The 23,315-nt window shown below is 42.0% G+C and overlaps 1 protein-coding gene across 3 annotated transcripts in view; it reads left to right on the top strand.

Moving 5' to 3' along the window:
- Window positions 1-23,315, top strand: part of kank1a (KN motif and ankyrin repeat domains 1a) — a 34,800-nt gene continuing 11,485 nt past the window's right edge. The window contains exons 1-2 of one of the 3 annotated variants that reach the window (XM_053869743.1): window positions 1-209; window positions 21,480-21,615. In XM_053869743.1, the coding sequence (XP_053725718.1) occupies window positions 21,579-21,615 (37 nt within the window). In that variant the 5' untranslated portion in view covers window positions 1-209; window positions 21,480-21,578. Of the gene's footprint in view, window positions 210-6,428; window positions 6,860-18,445; window positions 18,661-21,479; window positions 21,616-23,315 lie in introns of those variants that run through there. The other 2 variants (XM_053869745.1, XM_053869744.1) reach the window with 2 other exon arrangements.

Below are 23,315 nucleotides of genomic sequence, written 5' to 3'. Positions count from 1 at the left end.
CTGAAGCGGACAAGTACAAAGAGGCTGCTGGCGTCTGAGTGGACGGGACGAGCCGTCAAACACCGGCTTTTGACACACAGGAACACGTTTTAAAAGACGATAACATTTAGCCAACCGAGATACACGAGCTCGCGGACTCTTGGAAAAGTTTTCCTGGGAAAAGAGATACATTCAAGTGTCTGAACCCGGCACGTAACCCGCGGCTCCGGGTAAGTTTCACTCGCATTTGCTTGTTTACAGTGTATTTCTCCACATTTATGTTTGAAACGACGCGAATCTGTTCTTGTTCACGTGAGTATTGATGGCTGAAGTTAGCGCTGGTGGTGCATTTCCTCGGTCAGGTGCCCCTGCAGCGGTCAGACCAGACAATCCCATGAAGTGCTGCTGGTTAAGCAGGATTACCTTTCAAGTCGTATCGCCGCTGTGTTTTGTAATTTAGTGGAATTATCGTCCGCTTCTAAAGCCCCCTCCAAGCAGATGGCACTGAACCACTGAGCTTCGAGCTCCATGAAATATTGTGCACGCATAACAATGTCTTGTACTAGTAAGAGTTTAATTGTTGTTTGACATTTGTTGGAAAACTTTTCCACCTCTCTTTCATGTGACTGGTAATTCCTCCAGATTATGTGATTCACACTGAGTCACCATGGCCTTGGATTTAGCTATTGGATTTGGTTAACCGCTCAGTTTTACCTACTAAAAGGAAGACATTTTTTGTGTTTTCTGCTTCTTATGAACAGTACGCGTATGTCTGCTTTGTTATTTATTGAATTGATGGAGATTGCGATATTTGTTGAAATGAAATATAGCACTAATCCAAATGACTTTGCATGATAAACATTTTGGCAACAATCTGGCAGTCAGGTTTTTCTTCTCATGAGTTGAATCTTTGTGTTTTGGTGCTAAATTGCTGTCCCCCAAGTTTGTTCCAGCCAAAGTACTATTCTCAGGATAATGTAATTCAGTCATGGCAGCTCTGAAAAGTCTTTGACAAATAAAATAATGGATAGAATTTTGCATTTGCTGAAAACAGAATGTGTCATTTTTGTTATCTTATTCCTTAACTGCATTTTTAGATTGCAAACTGTCCATGTGAAGACCCACTTGTTTTTGTTGGGCCACGTCTGGCCCTGTGGATGAACAAGGAGAAAGTGTCCTAGTTCTTAAAATTCATCAGAAATGAAGTCTGCTGTCTTGAGGAATTTTGCCCTCCATTATGTGCTTCCTCTCGCACTGAGATCTAAACAACCACATAAAAGCCGCACTAAAGTTTCACCGCTGAGCTGAGGGGTGCAGGGCTTTAGACCTTGATGGTGGTCTCTATTGTGCTCCTAAAGAGCTCCAACCTTTCCTCGGGGTCACATGAAGGCGACTGAGTCTTTGACTGGACCCCAAGGGTGTTTCCACCCTTCCAGTTTTCTTCCCCTGAGTTTGATAAGTCAAGCGAGGTGCGGAGAGCAGACTCATGAAAAATATTTTGACCTTCAGTGGGAGTTTTTTGGCCTTTTTTCCCAGACATGTTGTCTGCACTTGGCATTATTAAGAAGTCGTAAATGAAGCCTGTTGTCCTAGAGCAGGAACAAGGCTTCTGGTTAGGTCTTACATAATCTGGTCTGTGTTTTAAGGTTAAGTTCCTACTTTCTCCCTCCAGCCACGGACTTATCCACATTATAAACTAACCATTATTTCTTTATTTATATCTTCACTTTTGATTAGTTTTTCTCCACAGTGGAGGTTTAAACATGGATGTCCTGCCTTCCTTTTTGCTCCAATTACGGAATCATTTAAAAAGCCTCAGAGGGGTTTTGATGCTCTACCTGTTCCTGGCTAGACATATTTGTAGGGAGACAGCTGACTGGATATGAAGAACTCTCTAAATCTCCAAGCCATCCTAAACCTTTTTGATCCATTCAGTACCGGAGAAAGTCATATCAATCTCAACCTTTGTCCTCGACCTGGGGCAAAGTGCAGTCTTGTAGAAAGTGAAACTGTTCCTGTGAGGTGTTTAGAGTTCAATAATTCTGCTAATATTATAACGTCCATCCACTTAAGTTGTACTTTAAATTAAAGAATACAAAAGAAGGTGCCTCTGTTTTTGTCTCCTTGTACTTTAATAGGGTGGTGTGGTGGCTGAAGTTGCCAGCTGCTGCCTTGAGGCGAGCTGTGTGGGACATCATGCACAGTCCCTAACAGGACACTTACTGTATTGTCACACTCACTTTCACACACAGGTCATTAACTGTCAATTCTGCACTTACTCTTGGTGTTGTTGACTGTTGGTGGGAACCAGAGTACCCATGTTAACTTAAAATGTTAGTTCAGTGATGATGATTTTTTTCCAGGCTGAGTGTTCCTCACTAATGTCCTTCAAGATCCTTCATCTGCAGTTGCCTCATGTGCTGTGGAGACTCCTATATTGTCTAAGACAACTGAAGTTAGCAACAAGATGTGCCCTGAGTGTTTGCGTTCACCTTGGCCAAATAACCAAACCAAAGTCTTCTGTCTCCAAACCTTCTCATAAAGTTTCATTTATTTGCTAAGCAACTTTCTTGAGGGTGTACAGTCTTTGGGAGTAAAGGTGAGATTATCGGCCTGTCTTTACTGAAGGTCTGACAGAAGCCTTGACCTGACCTCTGCAGGTTTGTTTTGGAGAAGACAACCTGCAGCTTTGTCTTGTTTTGCCATCATCAGAACATCATGTTTGTTCACCGCTATCGTTCTGTTGACTAGAACTGAAATCTGAATACAGTCTGTTCCCTCAGTGTTCAGTTGAGCATTTGTATCACACATTTGTAGACATGGACATGTGTCACAAATGTGTGATGGGCGCTGTGGTACTTGCTCATGTGCCTGCTCCCTGATCTCAGCTTAGTGGTAAATCCATATGTTGAGCTGGTCCTGCCGCTTTAAGTTGAGAATTTCAGCAATTCTCACGAACGCCTAAGAAGATTGCAGGGGAGCCCGGATCCGACTGGTACATGTGGCTAAGCGGACCGGGCCAGTCTGTGTAAACACACGGCAGAGGTCTGCCAATTATCACCTTAGTGGGATGACCCTTCTGTCCACACTGTTTCAAGTTGACCTCCACCACTTAGACGTGTCACCCTGTGATTGTGACTGCTGCCCTCCACTGTTAGTTTAGAGGGAACGACTTCCACACCGCCGGGCCCGTCTCACATCTGCCTGTAATACAGCTGGGCTCCTCGCTGTGATGTTTCTCTGTAATTTCATGCAGAGGTTGTAATTCTAGTTTTCAGCCTAACATCTGTGTCCTCGGTAGAGATTTGTGCGTCCTCTACATGATTTTATGATAAAAATAATACATACTTTGGTTTCGAAAAGGCATTTTTATTTACCGCTCTCTTGTGTATGAATGAGGAAGAGAGGGCTGTTGCTGGTGGCTGCGGTGGATGTGGAGGTGAGGGGAGTTGTTACAGCTGCCTGGCGTCCGTGGGTGTGGGACCTAGACCAACCCAGTGTTCAGGGATGGCCCTGTTATTACAGCATCACATCTGCCCACTGAAACAGAAGATCCAGGGCCTGAAGATAAATGCGGTGTGAGGTCTGGTAACGCATATGCCTGACATGGCGAGGATCAACATTCCAAATGATGTGAAGAAATGTTTTATTAAAGAAAAGGGCGGTTCATTTTCACACACAGCCACATGAAGAGATGCGTGTTGTGGTGCAAAATACAGGAATGTACTAGAAATTTAAGTGCAAGAAGAAAAAAGTGGGGAAAACTATAATTTGAAGTTAAAAATATGACAAACTCAGCACTCGAAGAGAGCAGACCTCTGCTAAGGAGCTCATTTCCACCCATATTGTTTTTAATCAAATACAATCGTCCTTCATTTATCTTATCTGTATATCTCTTTTGTCCTCAAAAATGTGCTTAGTAGTAAAATTGAAGTGATGTTTATGATGGACTAGGTGGCAGAAGTATTCTGTGACGCTCACACAGAAGCCACCAAAGAAACTAAAAGAACAAAATAGAGGTGAGTGAGTCCAGATGGCTTAAAAAGCATGATGGCGTACATTTTTTCCACAGCGTCCAAGTGGCTCAGACCCCAATGGTAGTCAGTAAAATCACTTATTGAAATGCTAAACCAAATGCATCGTGTGGCACATTGGAATAGTTGATCTCAGGTTGATGCATTCTGCCATGCCTTGATGGGACGAACGTTCATCAGGGACTAGCTCTAATGTGATGTCTGTGACATTAGAAGCAAATATATTTATGTATAAATAGTCATATGAAGAGATGTGAACCATGTACCCACTTAACAAGGTAATGAAAAGTTGTGCCAGGCTAAAAACATTAAGAAGTCATGAATGAAGTCATCAGAGATTTGGGCGAAGCTGCTTTTAATCCCTTTTAATCGCGTCTTTGTGGAGGTGGTGTAATCTCTCCAGCCAACGACGGATTACAGTGACTGCTGTTTTCTGACATTTGTGTCCTGTAGACAATGTTTGTTGTTTATGACATTACTACCTATTTTTGTCAAATATATGTTTGTTTATGAGGCTGCGTCTGCATGTTTTATTATTATAGTTTTAATACTAAATTAGAAAGCAAAAGCAAATGATGGGTTAAGTGAGTTATTGCTTTGCCATAATGAGGGCAAAAATATGGAAACTGTATAGTAGAGCTGCAGATGAATGATTTTTTTCTTTGTGATATATAGCAGGGTCAACCAGTCAGAGGCCAAGAGCCACATTATTTTACTGTCTTGCTGAAAAGAGGCACATCCTACAAATATGTGAGGCTGTAAGGCTCACCTGAACAGCTGGTCATGTGACATAACGGAAGTATAGCGGTTAAAGCACATGCCTGTGTGTCAGAAAGTTGCTGGTTCGCGTCTGTTCGCGTATGTCTCTTGTGCATGTATTTTTGAAATTCATACATTTTACCTTCTGGAAATATCAACCAGCGTAGATAGAAATGTGTGCGCCATTTATTTTACCTATGTATTTCTTGTGTGGCTCATGCCACCAGTAACATCGGCCCGCTCTGTGTGTGTGTGAGCGATGCAGACTGGAGCGCCTCATCTTCACTGAATTAAACAGACTTCACGACAATCGACAATGAATAATCGGTGAAACACATGCCAAACGTTTAGTTTAGCACGTGATGATCGTGGATCTGACGACCGTCCAAGTCTTAGAACCGCGACTCACATCGGCATTGAACGTGCTACAAGCTCCCCCTGGCTTCGAGCGTGGGTGGCAAGGTTTATTGTTTGTTTTCGAAAGTTCAACGCAAGTCAAAGTCTAAAAACAATATTTTTTATGCTTCGCCGGAATAGCTCTAACTTTTTCGTTTATTTCCTGTACAGGAAGATTCTCATCTTTAAAAAAAGTGATCATTATTCTAAAGGCATGGCAGCTCTCATGGCGTTTAAGCCAGACGCAGAACTCCAATGGGTTGCACAGGCGTGATGGTGAACGTAATTGTGTTTGTGTGAGATTTGTTCACGGGTGAATGAATCAACAAACTAGTGAATTGAAGAAAGCATTACGTATTTGCTAACTTCATGATCATGCCCTGGGATGTTTGTGAGTGTGAGCCGGCCTCACGCAGGTATTGTGACGTTTCGACCCAGTACATCCAAAGCTGCCTGCTTCAACATGTGCCATGTTTATGTTGGCACCAAAGCTGTAGCGGCTGACTCGAGCGAGCAAAAGTATTTCTCTGTTGTTCAGATTAGCCCGTGCAGACCTTGAAGTGTGTTCCACAATGATGTTTTGTCTCCTGGTATGTTAATCCCTCTTTCACTCATGCTTCCTGCTTGCATGTACTTCAGGCAGGAAGTTCCATCTCCTCTGTGATTTAATGCCAAGTAGGTTGCCATGAATGTTTTTCTTTGAAAAGTAATTTTGGAATGACTCTTGTTACTTTAGGATGTATTCCTGACTTGAGTCAATCACAATGTGAATTGTTTATCATGCAGTAGTATGATATGATATTCATATCATACTATGAATAAGTGTATTGACAAACAATGTAAAGCTTGGGATGAAGACTTGGTTGACTTGGAGGTTTGTTGAACCTTAAATCTTCTGCAGGACGGGGCAGGTGCGAAAAGAATCCAGGGCTCAACTGATACTGTGATAATCCCTCAACTATGCAGGCGTGCACAGACTCCGTCACAGAGAAACCTTTTTTTTTTCTTGTTTTGAACACTTCATTTTGGCTTGACTCTACTTCACCTTTCCAAATATGTCCGATGAGGATAAACCTGTGTGGGAACTCCTCATGTTGGCATGAAAGAGAATTGTTTTCAGACCAAAGTGATAGCAGGGTGTCTTCCATTCAGAATCATTGGAACGTAGTGAGATCTACTGTAGATGAAGGGCGCGACTGTCAAGGTCTTGTGAGCAGATATAATGTGCTATGATTCAGTGTTCACACCTCGGTCAAGTCGTCTGATTTCTGATGGTTCAGCCTCCATTTCCACTTGGACATTGTTGTTGAATGGAATCAAAAATCAACGGGATAAGTTAGTGGAGTGCTGTGGCTACATTTCAGTCCAAGATCTTTGGTGTTCCTGATGAAAAACATGCAGGGATCCTGCCAGGGATGCCACTGTTTTACGGCTGACAGAACCCCAAAGCCTCCAGCCCACTCGAATTTCAGTCTCCCTCATTGGCTGCCATTGTCGGGTTACGGCATATGTGTGTGTGTGTTGTGATTGGCCCTTGCCCGGCTGTGTGAGACAGCGCCGGGTGACATCTCTGTGTTAATCTCTCATTTCTCGTTGTGATTTTCTCTCCCCGGGTCCCACTGACAGCTCTGAGGGATCCTACCTGTGGAAATGCTTTTATAAATTAACGTTGGTAGTTACACCAACACTAGGTGAGTGTGGAAGGAGTTTGGTCTATGTCTTCATTCTTATGAGATGAACTACAGTTTTTTCTGAAATTACAGAGCAGCGTTTGAGAACTTTGTTGTTGTTGTGTTTTGTCGGTGATAGTTGTGTCTACAGCTGCTGCCTGAGTCACGCTGACCTGGGGCTTTGCTTCTGCTCTGCTAGGTTGGGATCTTGTTTGGAAGCTTTTCATAACTTTTTCTGCTACTTCAAGAACAGTTTTTGATTAATATTGATGGGATTTATCCAGTAAATTAAATTGATTTATTTTCTCCTCCTTTGTCCCACTGAATTTAGCAATTACTTTTCAAAGAAGCACAAATATTTAATCTGAAATATATGTATTTAAATGAGTGGTGTGCAAGGAAATGATCGTTGAAAACTGTAAAAGAATGTTTTCATATGAACTCATATCAAGGCAGAGCTGTCCATAAGGTAATTTTCTTTATTTTCTTTATTCATATAGGACTGCCATGAACATGTTTTTTTTTATATGAAACACCATTTTTAAATAACAACATAAACAATTGTACTCCATTTTACCGTTTTTGTTTAACTTTGATCTTATTTTCTTTTAGAAATTCTATTTATTAGTCTCTTTGGCTCTGGCATTGTTAAGCTTCATGACATTTTTTAATTTATTTTATTTTTAACTTCTACTAATTATATGCAGGAATGAATGACTGAAATTGTACACAATTTGAGCTAATTAATAATACAAATTAGTTTTTTTCTAATTATGCGTTGCTGATTGGTAGACATCATCCAGCTGTGGGATTTTAAAAGCATTTTCAGGGTTTATTTGCTGCTATTTCTTACTGTGGCGCTAAGCATGCATTGTTTTCTGTAAGGAAGGTGTTTTCACTGGTTGACTCGGACATCTGAGGGTCGTACTGTACATGCATTTTGGAGGAATGCTGATGGTGGCTAAGTTGTGAAGGTGACGGAGCTCTGGGTGACAAGTCACACAAGTAGTAAACGTAGACTTCAAAGAAGTTGTCTGGGCAGAGATGGACGGAGGGTGTCACCTCCTGTTTGTCTGGCATAGGCACATATGGACTCTGTCTGTCGAGTAGCCTACAGAACAAACCTTTTAGAAGAAAAGTAAAGTACTTCAGATAGAAATTGTCGACCTGGATTTGCTTGTGTGCCTGTGTCTCATGTGGACTTGACTTGGGACTTATCACATTTATTTATTTTGACCAGCTATGTCCAGCTAACAGGGCAACTCAGGGTGGACGGACCACATCTGGCTCGCTGTCTGTTTAGTAAAGTTATGTGACTCTTGTTGAAATCCAAATGTGTTATCTGATTGACTGTGTGGTCTCATTGGTCCTTGCTTTCTTATCAGATTTGTGCCGTCTGGCATTTCTGTGGCAACAAATCTGACATTCATAGTTTGTCAGTCAAATACAGTACAAGGCTCCTCTGTTTGGGGTCATTTATAAAAGTGGCATCAAGCCTTTTATTGTGGTTGCAGACGTCTTCCTGAAGAAGGTCGGCTGCTCCTCAGTAAACTGTTAAAAGGCAACAGTTAATGATTTCCTCTTGTGGTCAGTGTGGTTGTGTTTACTGAGGAGACTGGCTCCCTGGTGACACTGCCGGGCTTATCTAGCCTGTGTGAAGCATGTGGAGGAAGCGAGCGGGAAGCTGTAATGATGCTTCACTTACTGGAGTGTTTCATGATGGAGGGAGGACTGTTCTCTTTTGCTTGGTGGGGTGATTCATCATGTCTGTCTTGTGGTGTTCCACAATGGTTGTGTTCACATGGAAGCATGCGTCTCCAAATACTCGGTGGAAATGGATCCATCAGGGATTTCCAAACTTCCCCTCTATGTCTGTTCTAGAGTGGAACAGAGGTCTCAAACTCAAGACAGAAAATACAGTAGTAATGTTTGTTGAATTTCTGTTAAATTGGAAAGAAAAAAGTGGTACTGTTTGATTTCAGTCCCATCAATACTAACTGTTGTTTGTTGCAGTACGCACTGGGACTTGAAGTGTGCGAGACTGAATTTACACACGTGTGGCCCTCGACTGGAGGTTCTAAAAAAGGCATGTGGAAGACATAATTTAAAAATGACATATCCTCCTGTGCTGGCTTCTTCCTGTGACGGATCTGCATCAGACCAAGTGCCTGCTCAAACCCTGTCACTTGTGGACCGTGATATATTGCGTCCTGTATGGACAATGTCGCTACATACTGTATTCTCGGAAAATGTCTTGGTCTGTGCTGTTTGTATTTTTATGAAACCAGCAACAGGCTTGTTGGGAGCTTAGGTGCGATCCTTCTGGCAGTGCTGGGAGGCTACCGTCACGCTTCTGTGCCCATATCTGACCACACTCTGAGGTTAGCTCCACAATGTCCCTGCGCCGTCTCAGGTTTCAGTTTCCGCCGAGCCGAGTGTGAGACAGGTCACCAAGGCAACAACTGTTCACCAGGTCAATGAACTTTGCTGTCATCATCTTCGACTGAAGTGATTTATTTAAGCATCAGTTTAAATGTTCTGATTTGCTATACTTTGTAGATCTATCCTGTTTCCTAGTGATGTGTCAGGATAGAGACAGTTTCAGTTTAACAGGAACTGGACAAGCCAGTCGTCGTTCCTTTCTGTTCTAGCAGTGTTTGACACTGCTGCTTGGTTGAGATTTTAGAGGGGTAGTCCCTAGGTGGGTGTGACGACACAGAGAGGGGGACCCTGAATTAAGACAGGGCACATATTTATTAATCTAGTTGAGGAGCATCAAAGGAGAGCAAACTATTGGTTGGAGTTTGAAGACAGGGCTAAACATACCTTAATGTGAGCAAATACACATTAATGTCGACGTGTGTCACAAGTTCACATCCGGTTTGATAAAACTCGAGGGAAAAAATGAGATGTACAGCATGATCTCTCTGTCAGATGTTTCAAAGAAATGTAAACGTAGATGTAGTTTGAGAAAACAAAAATTGAGTTGGATTAGGTCAAGCCATCAGACTTTTCTTTCTGGTCATTCTCGGGTTTGTGACACGTTTCTGTTTAAAATTGACCTTTAGTTCACCAAAAATTTAGATGTGATGGATACATATTGTCACTCACTTCTGCTTGATTTGTGTGTATGCAAAATCAATGGATGAAGGCTTTGAAATTGTCACAGGAACTGCAGGAAAGTAATTGTTACATACTCTATGTTAATGGAGGACTGCCTCATGCAGCTGGTGTCTCCAAGTACCATTTCAGTCAGTGTGTTGGGCCACTGTGTTCATGTGTGAAGCACGTGTGGCCAGAATAAGAAGTTGAAAGGACCTCTTCGTCACTTCGTCCTCTCGTTCATACATCCTTTCTTTCAGTCGCTTAATTTGCATGTTGTTTAACATCTGCCACCAAATGCAAACACGCTTGGCTCAGTCTGTCTTCCACTCTGCTGGAATAATTGGAGTCCATGTGTCACCACTTGCGTCAATATTTGCTCATGAACCGAGTCCTCTGGACAGGTGTGCTGCCTGCTTGAGGGTAGGTGACTGGGAGAAAGAACTTTGTTGATGCAAACTCAACAATGAATGGAATGGATGAGTGAATGCTTGAGAAATAGAAGATGTTTTTGTCTTCAAATGTCTCAAAAGGCAACACAACAGGTCCAGGCCTCTTTATTTAGACTGTTGCCCCCACGACTCTGTACATGTATGGATGGATGGAAAGCATTTCCCATTTCAGTCCACCGCACATATTTAGTTGATTGTTGTGTAACAAAATGTGGCAATGGTTATTAGTTCCAGTTGTGGGAAGGGATCCATGGTTTAAACACAAACTACATTCATGTCAGATATTGTTTCAAACCTGTCAGATTTGACATTGAATCAAGCGCGTCGGCAACATCAGACCGGCTTTTGAGTCAGCCAAAACTTTGTCTAGTAAAACAAGTGTTTGTCGTTCCTGCTGCCAAATATTCCCAGAGGTGATGGGGAAAATTCCCAGAAGACCCTGAGAGCTAATCCCTTTGTTTGGTTGGAAGTGGGGATCCTCCCAGAGAGCAGAGCAGTTATAATGCCACAGTGTTTCCACAGGAATGTTAGTGCTATTGTAGAGCAGGATGACTCCCACTGGGACCCTCTCCCACCCCCATGATCCACTCCCGCCTCATCCCCACACCTCAGCGCTGCTGTCACAATACAGTGCAGCGTTGTACATGTACCAGGGACTGCTCCTGTTTTTGTAGCCTCTGACCTTGTGACCTGGAGCTGAGAGAAGGAGCCCGAATTACCCATGAAGAGATGAGATGCCACGTCTCTTCAGGGGTGATATTAGGTTAAAAAAAAAAAAAACTTTCTGAAGGTTGTGTTTGAACAGTGCTTTGGTTTCCTCTGTCCTGCCTGCATGTTACGACCTGTTGGTGTGTGACGTGTTATGGAAAGCAACATAAACAAACTTCCTGTTCTCCAAACATCCTTCAGTTATATGCTTAACAAACTTGAGCTGTGTCCTGCTGTCAGTCTTTCTGTCTACTTTGACTCCCATTGGTGATGTTTTCAACCTCTAGAGAAAGAATGAATTAAAAAAAAAAGATCCAATCACAGCATTAATTTGGAGTACGAACCATGAGGTAAGATTAATAAATTGTCCGAATGAGTGGCATTTAGAAGGGTTTAAATGTAATAAGTAGGTCTGCCACTTAATAGAAACATATGGATATTATATTGCAGGGACAGTAATGACATAAAATATGTCCAACAAACAAAACTAAATGACAAATATAACAAAATAAATAACAAAATATATCTTCCTCAATTTTTATGTAAAAGAAAATGAGGGATAATGCTTTAGAAAACAAACACTTTTATTTGAATGTTTTAACTGAGTTTAATTGGTAAAAAAAAGGGTTATTGCACAATGCTACTCAATTGTTTTTGAATTACTCAGTGGTTAAAAAAAGGATAACATGAAGTTCTGTCATTTCATGATATTATGACTCATATATAAATAAATACAAACATTTTTTGTTTATATTATAAGAAATGTATGTGAAATTCATGGGTCAAGTATCAACAAAAATAAATTATTTAACAAAAGGTAATGGTGGGTGAATAGCATTTAAATGAAGGTGAATGTGTGGAAAGTATAAAGTATGTATTAACTAAATTCACTCTATATAGTTGAAATTTAATAACATATTGTTGTTCCATGTTAAGCCAAAATATAAACATTATTGAAACTAAGAATATAACACTGATATTGTTTGTAGCTTTTCTTTTAAATCCTTGTATTTATATAATGTAAAACAGCTACTTTAGAACAACTAAATGAAAGGTTGCGTTTTACATTGAGTTACTTTACTTATCCTTCTGTCAAGGCCACTTCCTGCAGCTTGCTGAAAACATTTCTAATCTTTTGTGTCCCCTCGAACGGCATGAAAACACCCACTTGACTGTTTCTTTTCTGCACTTCCCCACTGCTTCTGCTGAGTGAATAAATTAGCCTTTGCAAACGGAAAGCGGATGGACTCGAGTGCTGTCAAAGAGCACGGACGAGGAGCTTCTAATGAGGAGAGACTGGATCAGAAAGAGTTTCCTTCAGCAGCTACTGTCACAGCCCCCCAAATAGTGCCCCCTTTTTTTGCCCACAAACACACCTTTTTATCTCTTCTCCCTCACTGGAACAAATCAGTTGGCTACCAAAGTAACAGGATTATCTGTTGCTCTCTCTCCTTCACTGGAGTTCATCGTTTCTCTTTAACTGAGCAAAGTGGCTCTCCTCGGTGGGAGAGAGTAAATGGAGGATCAGTGGGATTATTAATCTGGGCGGATTCAAGCAAACCTTTTCTGAATGGAGCTAATTTCATTTGCCTTGTTTATGACTCATACATAAATTATTCCTTCTTTGGGTGAGTATTTAAAGTTTCTTCGAGATTCATTTACCTTCATCTATTTCCCCTATTGTTTTGGTGCTTCTCTATTCCTGGAGTGAGGAGGTGAATAAATGTGAGATGAATGGAAGAGTTGTTCAGTATTTAGAGCTCATCATACTAATATTCTTGTATATAAACTCAGAACTTTGTTATGATTTTATAAGACTCTTGCTGTATGGAGAATTCCCTCTTCTTTTTTTTTTTCTTTTTTTTTTTTTCTAATCAAAAGAGGAAATGCACTAGAGCACAGATCATAGTTTAGGGGAAAAAGGGAATGTTAGCAATAATAATAAAGCATCATAATGTAATAGCTAGCTATCAACAACTGATAATTAAATAATAAAAATAGTCACCTAGTCAGCATATTCAGCAAAATCATGCTTTGGCTGACCATGTGTGTTTCATGTGACCTCTAGAATGAACTCTCCTCCCTCGGTGACGTGCCGGTCTGATATCAGATGACAAATGATATTCGAGCCAGTTAAATCAGCATCAGCAACAGAGACGATACCGGCTCTTGATTAAAAAATGGTCCCAGCTGAGGGAGTCACAAAAGCCTGTTGGCGTCGGGTCCAGCTGCACTGGAGTCAGGGCCAGATGGTCAAGATCATATCTTCTGTTTGTGCTTAGCAGCACAATGGACCTTCATTAAATGGTGTCCGCGTGTGCACGCATCCAATCTGCCTGTCGTTTCCATGCAAAGTAGCCGGGATTTTTGCTGTTCCCTGGAAAGACAGCAGTTTGTAGATGTGTCCTCCTACAGGAGGACGACTAGAACTGCACATGAAAATGGATCAGTGATGATTTTGTCTGGTATTTTAGGGCTCAAACGAGATGAACAGTTCAGATGTCATGATTTATTACAAATAAAAAATGACTTGTGCACAGATGGCTCCTAGAACAGTGCCCTTTTTCCCTTTATAAAAAAAAATAAATCTTTGTACAAAATGTTCTAGCTTTCTCTGAGGTTTGTTTTCAGTGGTGCAGTAGGTTGCGAGTTGAAAACCTGTGTGAACTGAGAACCCTAAGAAGTGAGAAGCATTTGTTGGCACTACATGCTGACCGTCACACTCGTGTAGCTGTATTCATTGGAGCACTGCTTAAGTTTTGGGATCCAAAAACAGTTGTTCAGATCACAGCACATTTTATGGATTTACAGTGTGCGATTCTTGGCTATTCAACAGTACCTCATAAAAGCTCATGTTAGAGGAGGGAGATGCAAAACTAACAAAGCATTAATGACAGAATTCAGCAGTAATGAAGTGTGCTGGGTGAGCTTCTGCAGCTCAGGCTCCCTCGTCCTTGTGGCTCCACTCAAGAGGCTCCAGTCGGTCCTGGGTCAAGTGTGTGCTGGATTTAGGAGGACATGCTTGTGGTGGAGGCATGAACAGGGTAGGGGGCATGTAAGGAGAGGTGGACTGTGCTGTGGGAACCTGCTCTCCACTCACCTGGGCTGCTAAGATTACAGTGAGCCTTTGTCGAGACCCTCTAACCCCCCGACCCTCTAGAAGCTGCAGAGAGTGGGTCAGAAAAGATATATGATGCTGAAGGAATGCTCTCATTTCACTAGTTAGATGTAGATCGTAGGGATGGGCGATAACTTATCATACACGATATACCGCCAAACACTATCTCCATGCATCTCACGATAAATGTGAGAAACACACTGCGTTTCGTTTTATTACATCATGTGGTCCTCATAGGTTTTCTGACGCGGTCGTCTGCCTTGGTTCATATCAACACATGCAGGTCTCCCGCTGTGCAGGCGCCTGGGCGGAACAAAAATAATGAAAATAGTGCGATTATTGGACGGAGGTCCGCTCCAGTATTGGCGGCTGTGTCCTCTTCTGCGTCCCCATTAGGGTTCACTGATCACAGACACATTCTCTCTGGTAGCGCTAATGCTATGACCCAGTGTCAGTTAGGGACCATCGACAAATTCTAAAGCGATCAAAGTATTAGCAAAATCTTCTATAAGGCAATGGAAAACAACTGTTTTAGGAGAGAGAATTGTGAAAAGGTTTTTCATCACACAAGACAAAGGACTGACAGTTTGTATATTGAATATGACTAAATGATGATTTCTTCACATGATTTCTAATATTTCTTCAATAGCCGCTAGGAAATGTGTCCAGACTGGTCCATAGTTAAAGTCAACTGTTAAGAGACATGAGATACAGCTGACAGACGGCTCAATTTAACCCCCAAATAACATCTACAATCTATCAGATCTATAGATCTATAATCTACAGATGTGAAAACAGAGACGTGAAACATTGAATTTCTCATCTCTGAACTTAGTTTATATTATATTTAAACATAAACAAATAATGATGTTGGATACTTATGTTTCATCATAAAACAGTTAGACTGTGCTGTCCAACACATGGAATAGAATGGAAATGTATTTACCGCCCATCCCTAGTAGATACATACTGATGTACTTCACTTCACCTGCAGGTGTCACTGTTGTAAATAATATTAGGACTCTGGGTCCCATATTTTACTGCAGCCTTTTAACACCAGATATATTCTACAATAATCGCAGGAGTTGTAATGCAGAATGATTTGCTTTCATGTCCTTAAGAAAAGATTAGTGACACGATCCAGGAGAATTAAAAACACATTTGCTGGGAGATCATTTTGCCACCAGTGGACTGGATGTTCAGTTGACAGTTGGCTCTTTTAACGTCAGCACTTTTACGAAAATATAGAAACAACTTGTTGCTCTGTCTGATCCACCCATCCTTCCATCCCTTTTTCACCATGTGAAGTGGGATTGTTCCAGGGAGGTGTGCAGGAGACGTCCTAAAAAGATGACCCTCGCAACTGGTTTCCTCTGTGTGGGAGCAGGTTTTCTTCTTTGAGTCTCTCCGGAATGATGCAGCTCTTCAACCCATCTCTAGAGGAATGTTCAGAAAAGTTATTTTGACTGTGTCGAAATTTTTTTTTTGTTTTGTTTGTTTGGCTTCGAGTCATTGGATACGACTTGTTCATGATCTGTGCTAAACATTATGTTGATATGAGAGTGGTCTGAGTAGTTTCAATACCCAGAATATTGGAATTTTAGAAAGTGATTGTATTTTTTCACACATTTTCTCAATCTTCGTCTCTCCCTGTCTTTTTGTAACCTCTCATTTGATGCATAATCCCAAATGTCTAGAGCAACAAGTACATAATGACAGCTCTGAGTCTGTAATTATAACCGCTGCTGCCTGTGTTTTACTCCAAAACTGAAAACGTCTCTGAGGAACTACGCGTCCGGTTCGCTCCTTCAATTTCTGACGATCGGCTCTCGACGCCCTGAGAGTTTCAACTGTTGCTGTGCATTGTAGGACTTGTGGTGTGAGTGAAGGGGAGGCCTTTTTCCCCAGAGGGAAATTCAGTCTGACATGTCCACTCAGTTGGAGGGAGCTCTTGGGCGATTGGAGGTGGAAACCAAAAGTACAAAACAATGTTATATTTAAAAATATGCTGATCTACTAAATGGCAGTAAGCTATAGAACAGAAAACTGGCAAGGAAATGCCAGTCAAAGTCATAGGAAACACCTAGGAAATACTGGTTTTATTGCACAAATAAATAAATAAGCACTTCATAGCCCACTAGGGGGCGCCATACTGACCCTTTCACCTGCTGTGGAGACATCTATTCTGGTTCATTGGCTATTTTTAAATTCAATCAGAATCCAAAGTGAGCATGTTTTTCGAGCAGTTCCCGAAGTGTACAGCTGTGAGGAGCTTCAGTGGAAGCCTCTGCTGTGGCTTGTTGTGTGGATGATTGCTGAGCGCTGGCGCAGGATTTCCAGAGGTGAACCAATCAAGCCGGCCTCGGACATCAAAGCAGAGCCGTCGGTCAGCACAGCTTAGGGTCAACGGCGCGCGGTTAATACGCTGCTGACGTCCGGGTCGGTCGCTGAGCGCGCGACTGCTGCACAGTGGGCTCGGCAGCCTCCAAATCTTCAAAAGCATTTCCTAATGAGGTCCAGATGCAAAGTTGAGATCACAAGTGGATTTTGTTTGTTCTGCAATTTAGCCTGGGCTCTTGCTGCACGCTGGATGGAGACCTGGTACACGCTCGTGTTCTAGAGTGGCCGTCATTAATGCTGCCGCACACCGACTTCCTGTTTGTGTGGAAAAAAATTAGGATGTCCGTGTTTGTCTTGAGGGTTTGCTTCTCCATAAACGCTGTGCCTTCAGCTTTAATTGCGGAAAAACGCCCCAATAAAAACTCACCGCTGCAGGTTTGCAACATTTACAGCTAGTTCTTGACTTTTTACATGTTTGCTGATGACACTCGACCATCGTTGAAGCGCAGAAGCATTATCGTCATCAATAAAAACAAGAAGGGTGAACTGTTGGACCACAACTAGCTAGTGGTGTCACGTAGCTCGTGCTAATGCTGAGGGAGGTCAGATATGATGTGTCGCTTCTGTTGTCTGTAGAATTAAGAAGAAAAGTGAAAGTTAGTCTTGTGTTTGGTGGTCGAAGCATGAGTGAATGTTAACATTAAAGGTTGCAACTCAACACCATAGTGATATTTTGTGATGCTAAACAGCGCAGTATTAAGCTTATTACAGTTTCATCTAACTCTTTTTATCGTGAACCCTTTGTATCTGTTTTACATGTGGAACAGAATTAGACTTTTTAAAATATTTTCGCTCTTTCTATTAGTATAAATTGATAGCTAGCTCCAGATTGCCAAGGCTAGCATTTATGCCAGCCAGATCTGTTGTCCTGAAGGAGTCCAAATTTTTGGTTAAATTATAATTATTGCATTTTTGTTTGCCAAACGTCTTGAAGTTATTTTAATTATAATCTTGTTTTTTAAACTGCCAATGTCCTCATCATAGCTAAATACCTAACATTTTGAATATTGTACCTCAAAACTGGGGTGTGATGAAGTCCTCACTAAGCAGTTCCAAAACGTTACCGGGACCATGATGCGAAATCCTTACGAAATGAAATGTAAATAAGGGGGGGGAACACCAAACGAAAATCGAAATTTGACTACAACAGAATGGGCACGGTTTGCAAACAATAAAACCTTAAGATTTTCAACATTTACTGTGAACCTCAAAACAAATGAACATCAACATTGGGCAACAAAATGTCCCCAAGGTCAGTCACATGACAGATAAATACCTTGTTTGATGAGAATCGTGACTCGGTTATTATACTGAAAACGTTGACAAACATTTGACAAACGGAAGCAAGTCTCTTGGAAAAAAACAAAGTGTCCACGATAGTGCTGAAAATAGGTTTGCTGAAATTAATTGAGCAGACAAAAAAAAAAAAAAAAAAAAGCATAATATTTTTTTATTTCAAGTGTCCTCAAATTTTACATACTTTTTTCGTGAAATTTCATGACAATTTTATTTCACCACTACTCAATACCTCTACATTTTTGATGGATATTAAATATTTATTTTATTTCTTTTTCTTATCACCATTTTTTTTTATCAAGTCATCTTATTTGCATTTTGTCTTGTTAGCATTTAGTGTTTTATCTGTGCTCGTTATATATAGATTATTATGATTTGAAAAATTTGCATTTCTTCTAGCAACATTATAATGTAGCAACATTAGTGCGATGGAATATGACTGCTAGCATGAATTCATCTTTAGATATTCATGTTTTCAGTCTGTTATATAAATCCCCATCACGAAGTTTGCATATGCTTGTGTTACACAGTGTGCCTTTGTCTATAGTTGTACAGCCACACGCACACAAATCTCAGGCGAAGAGTCTGTCTGTAAATGACTTCTCATATTTATGTAACTGCTGAGGAGGGGCCAAACAAGTTGTTCTGGTTTGTGTCAACAAACACTTGACTCTTGTAGTTATTATAAATCTCCTCTTGTGTTGGGCTCAGTGTGGATCAGGGAGACGAACCTTGAATGAGATATGGTGAGTTTGAATTTGTCTTTGTGAAACAGATCAGTGAATCTAAAGAAACTGCCTTTAAAGCGCATGGCTTCAGTCCTGGTGTAATGAAGCTGTGCTCTCTCTCAGTCTCTTGTAAAGGTTGCTGGTTAATTTCTAACAGTTAGTGGTTGCTGCTGCTGCTGCTCAAGGCCGTGAGGGCTGAACTCTTTAACTGCCTCACCTGAAGGTCCGGGTCAGGTGCTAGTGGGGTCACGTCTGCTCCCTCAACTGCCCAGAGTTTCCTCTTATAGGACCCAGATCGCTCGGCTGTCATCTGAGGATGGCGTCTAATCTTAGTGGGGGGGAACTATTCCTGTCGTCGCCAGGGCCGCTGCTGGCTGCGCGAGGGGTTTGTGTGTTTGGAGCCTGTAGAGGAGGAAGTTAGAATGAGAGAACCAGGTAAGACGCATGACATTTTTGGGGGGCATCAAACTGGAAATCACTGCAACATCGAAGAGGCTCAGATGCTTTTCTCATCGCAGTAGTGCGCGTGACACCGAGGTCTGTGAGACAAGTGAGTCCCCGCATGGATCATGAGTCATTGTGTAACAATATGAGAAGGTTGCGGGTGTGTTTGTTGGAATTCTAGTTTGTCAGAGCTGTGAATGATCCTTTCAGAAAAACTAATATGAAATTGTTAAGTAGGTCTTAGCCATGGGATTTTCTTTTTTCTGAAATGGTCACGTTTTTATTGGTGGACGGAGTTAAAGCTCTTTTAACTCCTGAAGGACAGAAATCTCAGCATGAGTTGAAGAGACCAAGTATATTCCAGGATTAAACAGAGGAAGAGATAAAATGTGATTGAAAAAAAAAGTGGTTAAGATGATATGTATGTATTGTCTGCAGTGGTCAGTACATGTTAAACAGCACTTTTTTTCCCGCCTTTCTGGGCTCAAACCTGAGGATGTGCTGCTCCATCCCTCAGGTGAAAGCTCTGGCTGCCCATGGAACAGGACACTTGGGAGATGTTGGGTCAGTTTCAGCATGACTGCTCAGCTTCTTGGACAGCTATCAGCCGTAACTTTGTCGCGGCCTTGCTGATGTTGTGTGATTCCTAAAACTCCCGGTGACAAGGGATTGGCAGACGAAGCTTCATGAAGTAGCGACCATATTTTCAGATCCCACTAGATGGCATTGTCTTTAAAAAAACCTGACTTCAAGGCTAAGAGCGCCACCTACTGACCTCTGAAAATGAGGACACTGTTTCATGAAGCTTCATCAACCAAGCACTGCACGCACTCTGATGCTATTCACCTGTGTTAAGTGTTGTTGTGGATGGATTTCAATGCGGCCTCCATCCTGACTGCTGTCCCCAAAATATCCCAGCTGTGAATCTTAAAGTAGACAGACGCGCAGTTTTGACTGAGCTTTGAGAAGCTCTACAAGTTTTCTGAAACCACATGGTCCCAGTAAAAGTGTCTGGAGCAGCTTGCTGGACTCGAATAGCCTGTCGTGATGATGAAATGAAGCCGTTACTAGGAATCCCTTTTGCCAAGAGTCGAAAACACACAAGCGCTTGCTGTCTTGCATTTCCTCCACATGCTTCCCCCTCGACTGCTGCGCCAGGGTCCCAGCAGTGATGTCACTGAGTCTAGTCTATTCCGAGGCCTTCACTGTTGACCTGTGCCCTCCTGTCTGTCAGGGGGTCCGGACGAAGGACAGTTTGAATTTAGACACCGTTCACATTACTGTGCCGCTTAATTTGGGTGCAGACGGTAAACAAGTCTCTACGTTTGAAGACGTGTTTGACCTTTGAGTCCGTGGTGTGGGAGACGACACATCAGGATCTTTACTGCAGAGTTGATGGTGCAAACAACTAGCACTACTGGTGCAGAATCACTCTTCTTCAAACCTGCTGCTTTTACATTTACCTTGCGCTGCCACCAGAGGGTGCTTTTATTACTTTTTGTTCCCGACTTCTTGGCTTTCCTTTACAACAGTGTTTTTCAACCCGGGTGAGAGAGTGTCAGGTGTGCTGTGGGAAAATGATCCAATTTCAGGTTGGCGATATGATGACATTAAATCATGACAATAAGAACGTGTTGAGGAGCAACCAACATGAGGAGGTCACATGGATTCACTGACATTCTTGCTCTCCACTCTACTGTAGAGCTGCAGTGTGTTGATGCGCTGTTCTGTCTGTCAGTCACAGCAGCGCTGCTGTGGTGCGCGGCGCTCCTCCTCCCACACACTCGCAGCGAGAGCCAGCTCACATGCGCAACTTCCAGCTGTTTTTAAAAGAGAAGAGTACAATGAAATCATGCAAAAAGTGTTAAAATCGAAACTTAAATTTAAAGTAAGTAAATAAATCATTATATATTTTACCATTTTGCCCCTTTCTGGACGCATTTGAAACAAATACATTTTCTGCAATTTGTTTCCACAAATAGCCTGGTAAAATAACAACCAAGTGTCAGTAGCTACAGTTTCTCACAAATTAATAGGGATTTTCTATAGGGCTCTAAGCACAAGTACACTTTAGCCGAGGTTCCTTTGGTGGTGTGCCTCTGGATTTTTTCAATGGACCAAGGGTGCCGTGGCTAGAAAAAGGTTGAAAAGCACTGCTTTACAACACTGTTGATACAAAGAACTGAGCTGAGCAAGACGCTGCGTCGTCATCTTCATCACCGCTCAGCAGCTGACTTCACCTGCTCGAGGGATTTAATGTCTGAGTGCAGGGGCTTTGTCGTGAACCAGAGACTTGAGAGACAGAAATGGTTGATAAAATGTGATCTTGTGAGTGGCCACATGTGCACGTGTGTGTTTGCACTAACAGCGTATCTGTCCTGTCTCTGTGTCAGTTTGCAGGCTGCATGGTAATCCTGACTTGATGCATGGCAGTTGCATGACAGCGGCGCTTCTTCTTGTGCGACTGAGAACACGCGGCGGCGGCGGCGGCCATGGCCCAAACCCTGCAGGCTAATGGCAGTGCCCCAGGTAACTCACTCATTCATCACCTATAAATGAAAACATGAACCAAGACGTGGAGTCATAAATCATGAACAGATTAATGTGTTTTTATCATCCGCTACTTTGGTGTTGTTCTGTGCTGTGAAGCTCAGAGTGGGAAGGTAGCATTCCTCTCACAGACTTGCAGGAATGTTAAACATCAGCTTTGTGCGAACCTTAACTTCCATTTGTGTCCGAACCCCCCTGAGAATGGTGTCGGCCGCCTCGGTCGCACACTGAGGTTCTTGTGGGTTCAAAGGGAAGATTTTCATGCTTCAGTGTGAAATAAAGAGCACGGACACACACCTGCATTCCTGACTGGCTGACAACAGACAGCGAAGCTTCTCTCTCCTAAATCCCCGCAGGAATGCGGTGCAGATGCTTTCAGGTGCACATGTTCCCGTCAGGGATGAGGCTTTGCTCCCGAGCCCAAATAGTTGCAGGATTATCAACAGCCTTTTTAATAATGTCAGTCTTCTGCTGAGCCAATGACATTTCACATTCTTCAGTTCAATTTAAACATTTATCAGTGGAGTCCAAACCTTTTTGTGAGAGGTGAATGCGTCGGCCCATAATACATATTCATAATACATATATTTATTTTATTTAACCCGCATCATCTTGTGTGAAGTGTTTTCGACAATTTTAATGTTGATATTGTTGTTTTTTTTTACATCCTTTTATAGATGGTGCCATTGAGCTACAGCTAAATCCTTATTTGCCAAGTGTTAGTTGTGAAACCTGATGAAAGGCCTGAAACGCTCAGATATGCTGTTACGCTGTTGCTCCTCTTATAGATCATAAATTTTATGTCCGTGCTCCCGTAAGTGAGGATTTGTCACGTCACTGCTCCAACATTTTGCTGCAAGAAAACAAACATGGATGACGTGTTCAAGAGCTGCCCTGAAAAAGTGCAGACTTTTTAGGCCGTTCAAAAGTTTCTGCTTCATTTTTAAATAGATGGTAATGCTTTTCAGTTTACACATTCCACTGCAGTGCGCCTCCAGTGCATCAGATAAACATCTGAAAACTTATGTAATACGCTGTGGCCGCCACCGGGTGATGTCATAATATACCAGTTAGATGAGTACATTTACTTCCATCTCAAACTCTAGGCCATTCAGCAGATTCTTCTCCTGTACATTATGCCTTCATCTCCAACTGCTTCCAAGCCTTTTGGAATAGAGATAATAAAGTGGAATATATTTTATTAAATAACTCTAGTTAGACATGAGTCGCTGATAAAGTTTTGATATGGTCATAAAAACGAATGGAGTTTCAGGAACTTAAGAGCTCTAAACTTGTGACGTAGATCATCTAGTTTTAGCATACAGATTTATGAATGGGCCACTTTTTGTCTTGACCTGAAATGATCGAGGTTGAAATGCTGTATAACATGAATTCCCATGTTCTCAACACAGGTAAAGTGAACGCCCAGCTAACACAAACACGCTCAAGCCAGTTTGCAGCTGGTGAGCGTTGTTTCGGTTTCACCTTTGCACCTGATAACAGCCTGAAGAAGACACCTAACTGATTCAGTTTGGGAGTAACCTCATGAGAGTATTTTACTTCTGGGTTTTCCACTGTTCTTCGGTTGTGATAGAAAATCACACACGCCTTGCTAACATCATAGCTTCCTGCTAAAACCAACTGTGTTTTGAGAGGAGTGAAGAAGTCAACTTCAGTGC

This window comes from Synchiropus splendidus, chromosome 7, assembly GCF_027744825.2.
Source record: "Synchiropus splendidus isolate RoL2022-P1 chromosome 7, RoL_Sspl_1.0, whole genome shotgun sequence".
In the NCBI taxonomy this organism is placed as follows: domain Eukaryota; kingdom Metazoa; phylum Chordata; class Actinopteri; order Syngnathiformes; family Callionymidae; genus Synchiropus; species Synchiropus splendidus.
Note: the sequence above shows the minus strand (reverse complement) of the source record. Positions and strands in the feature narration are given on the sequence as shown.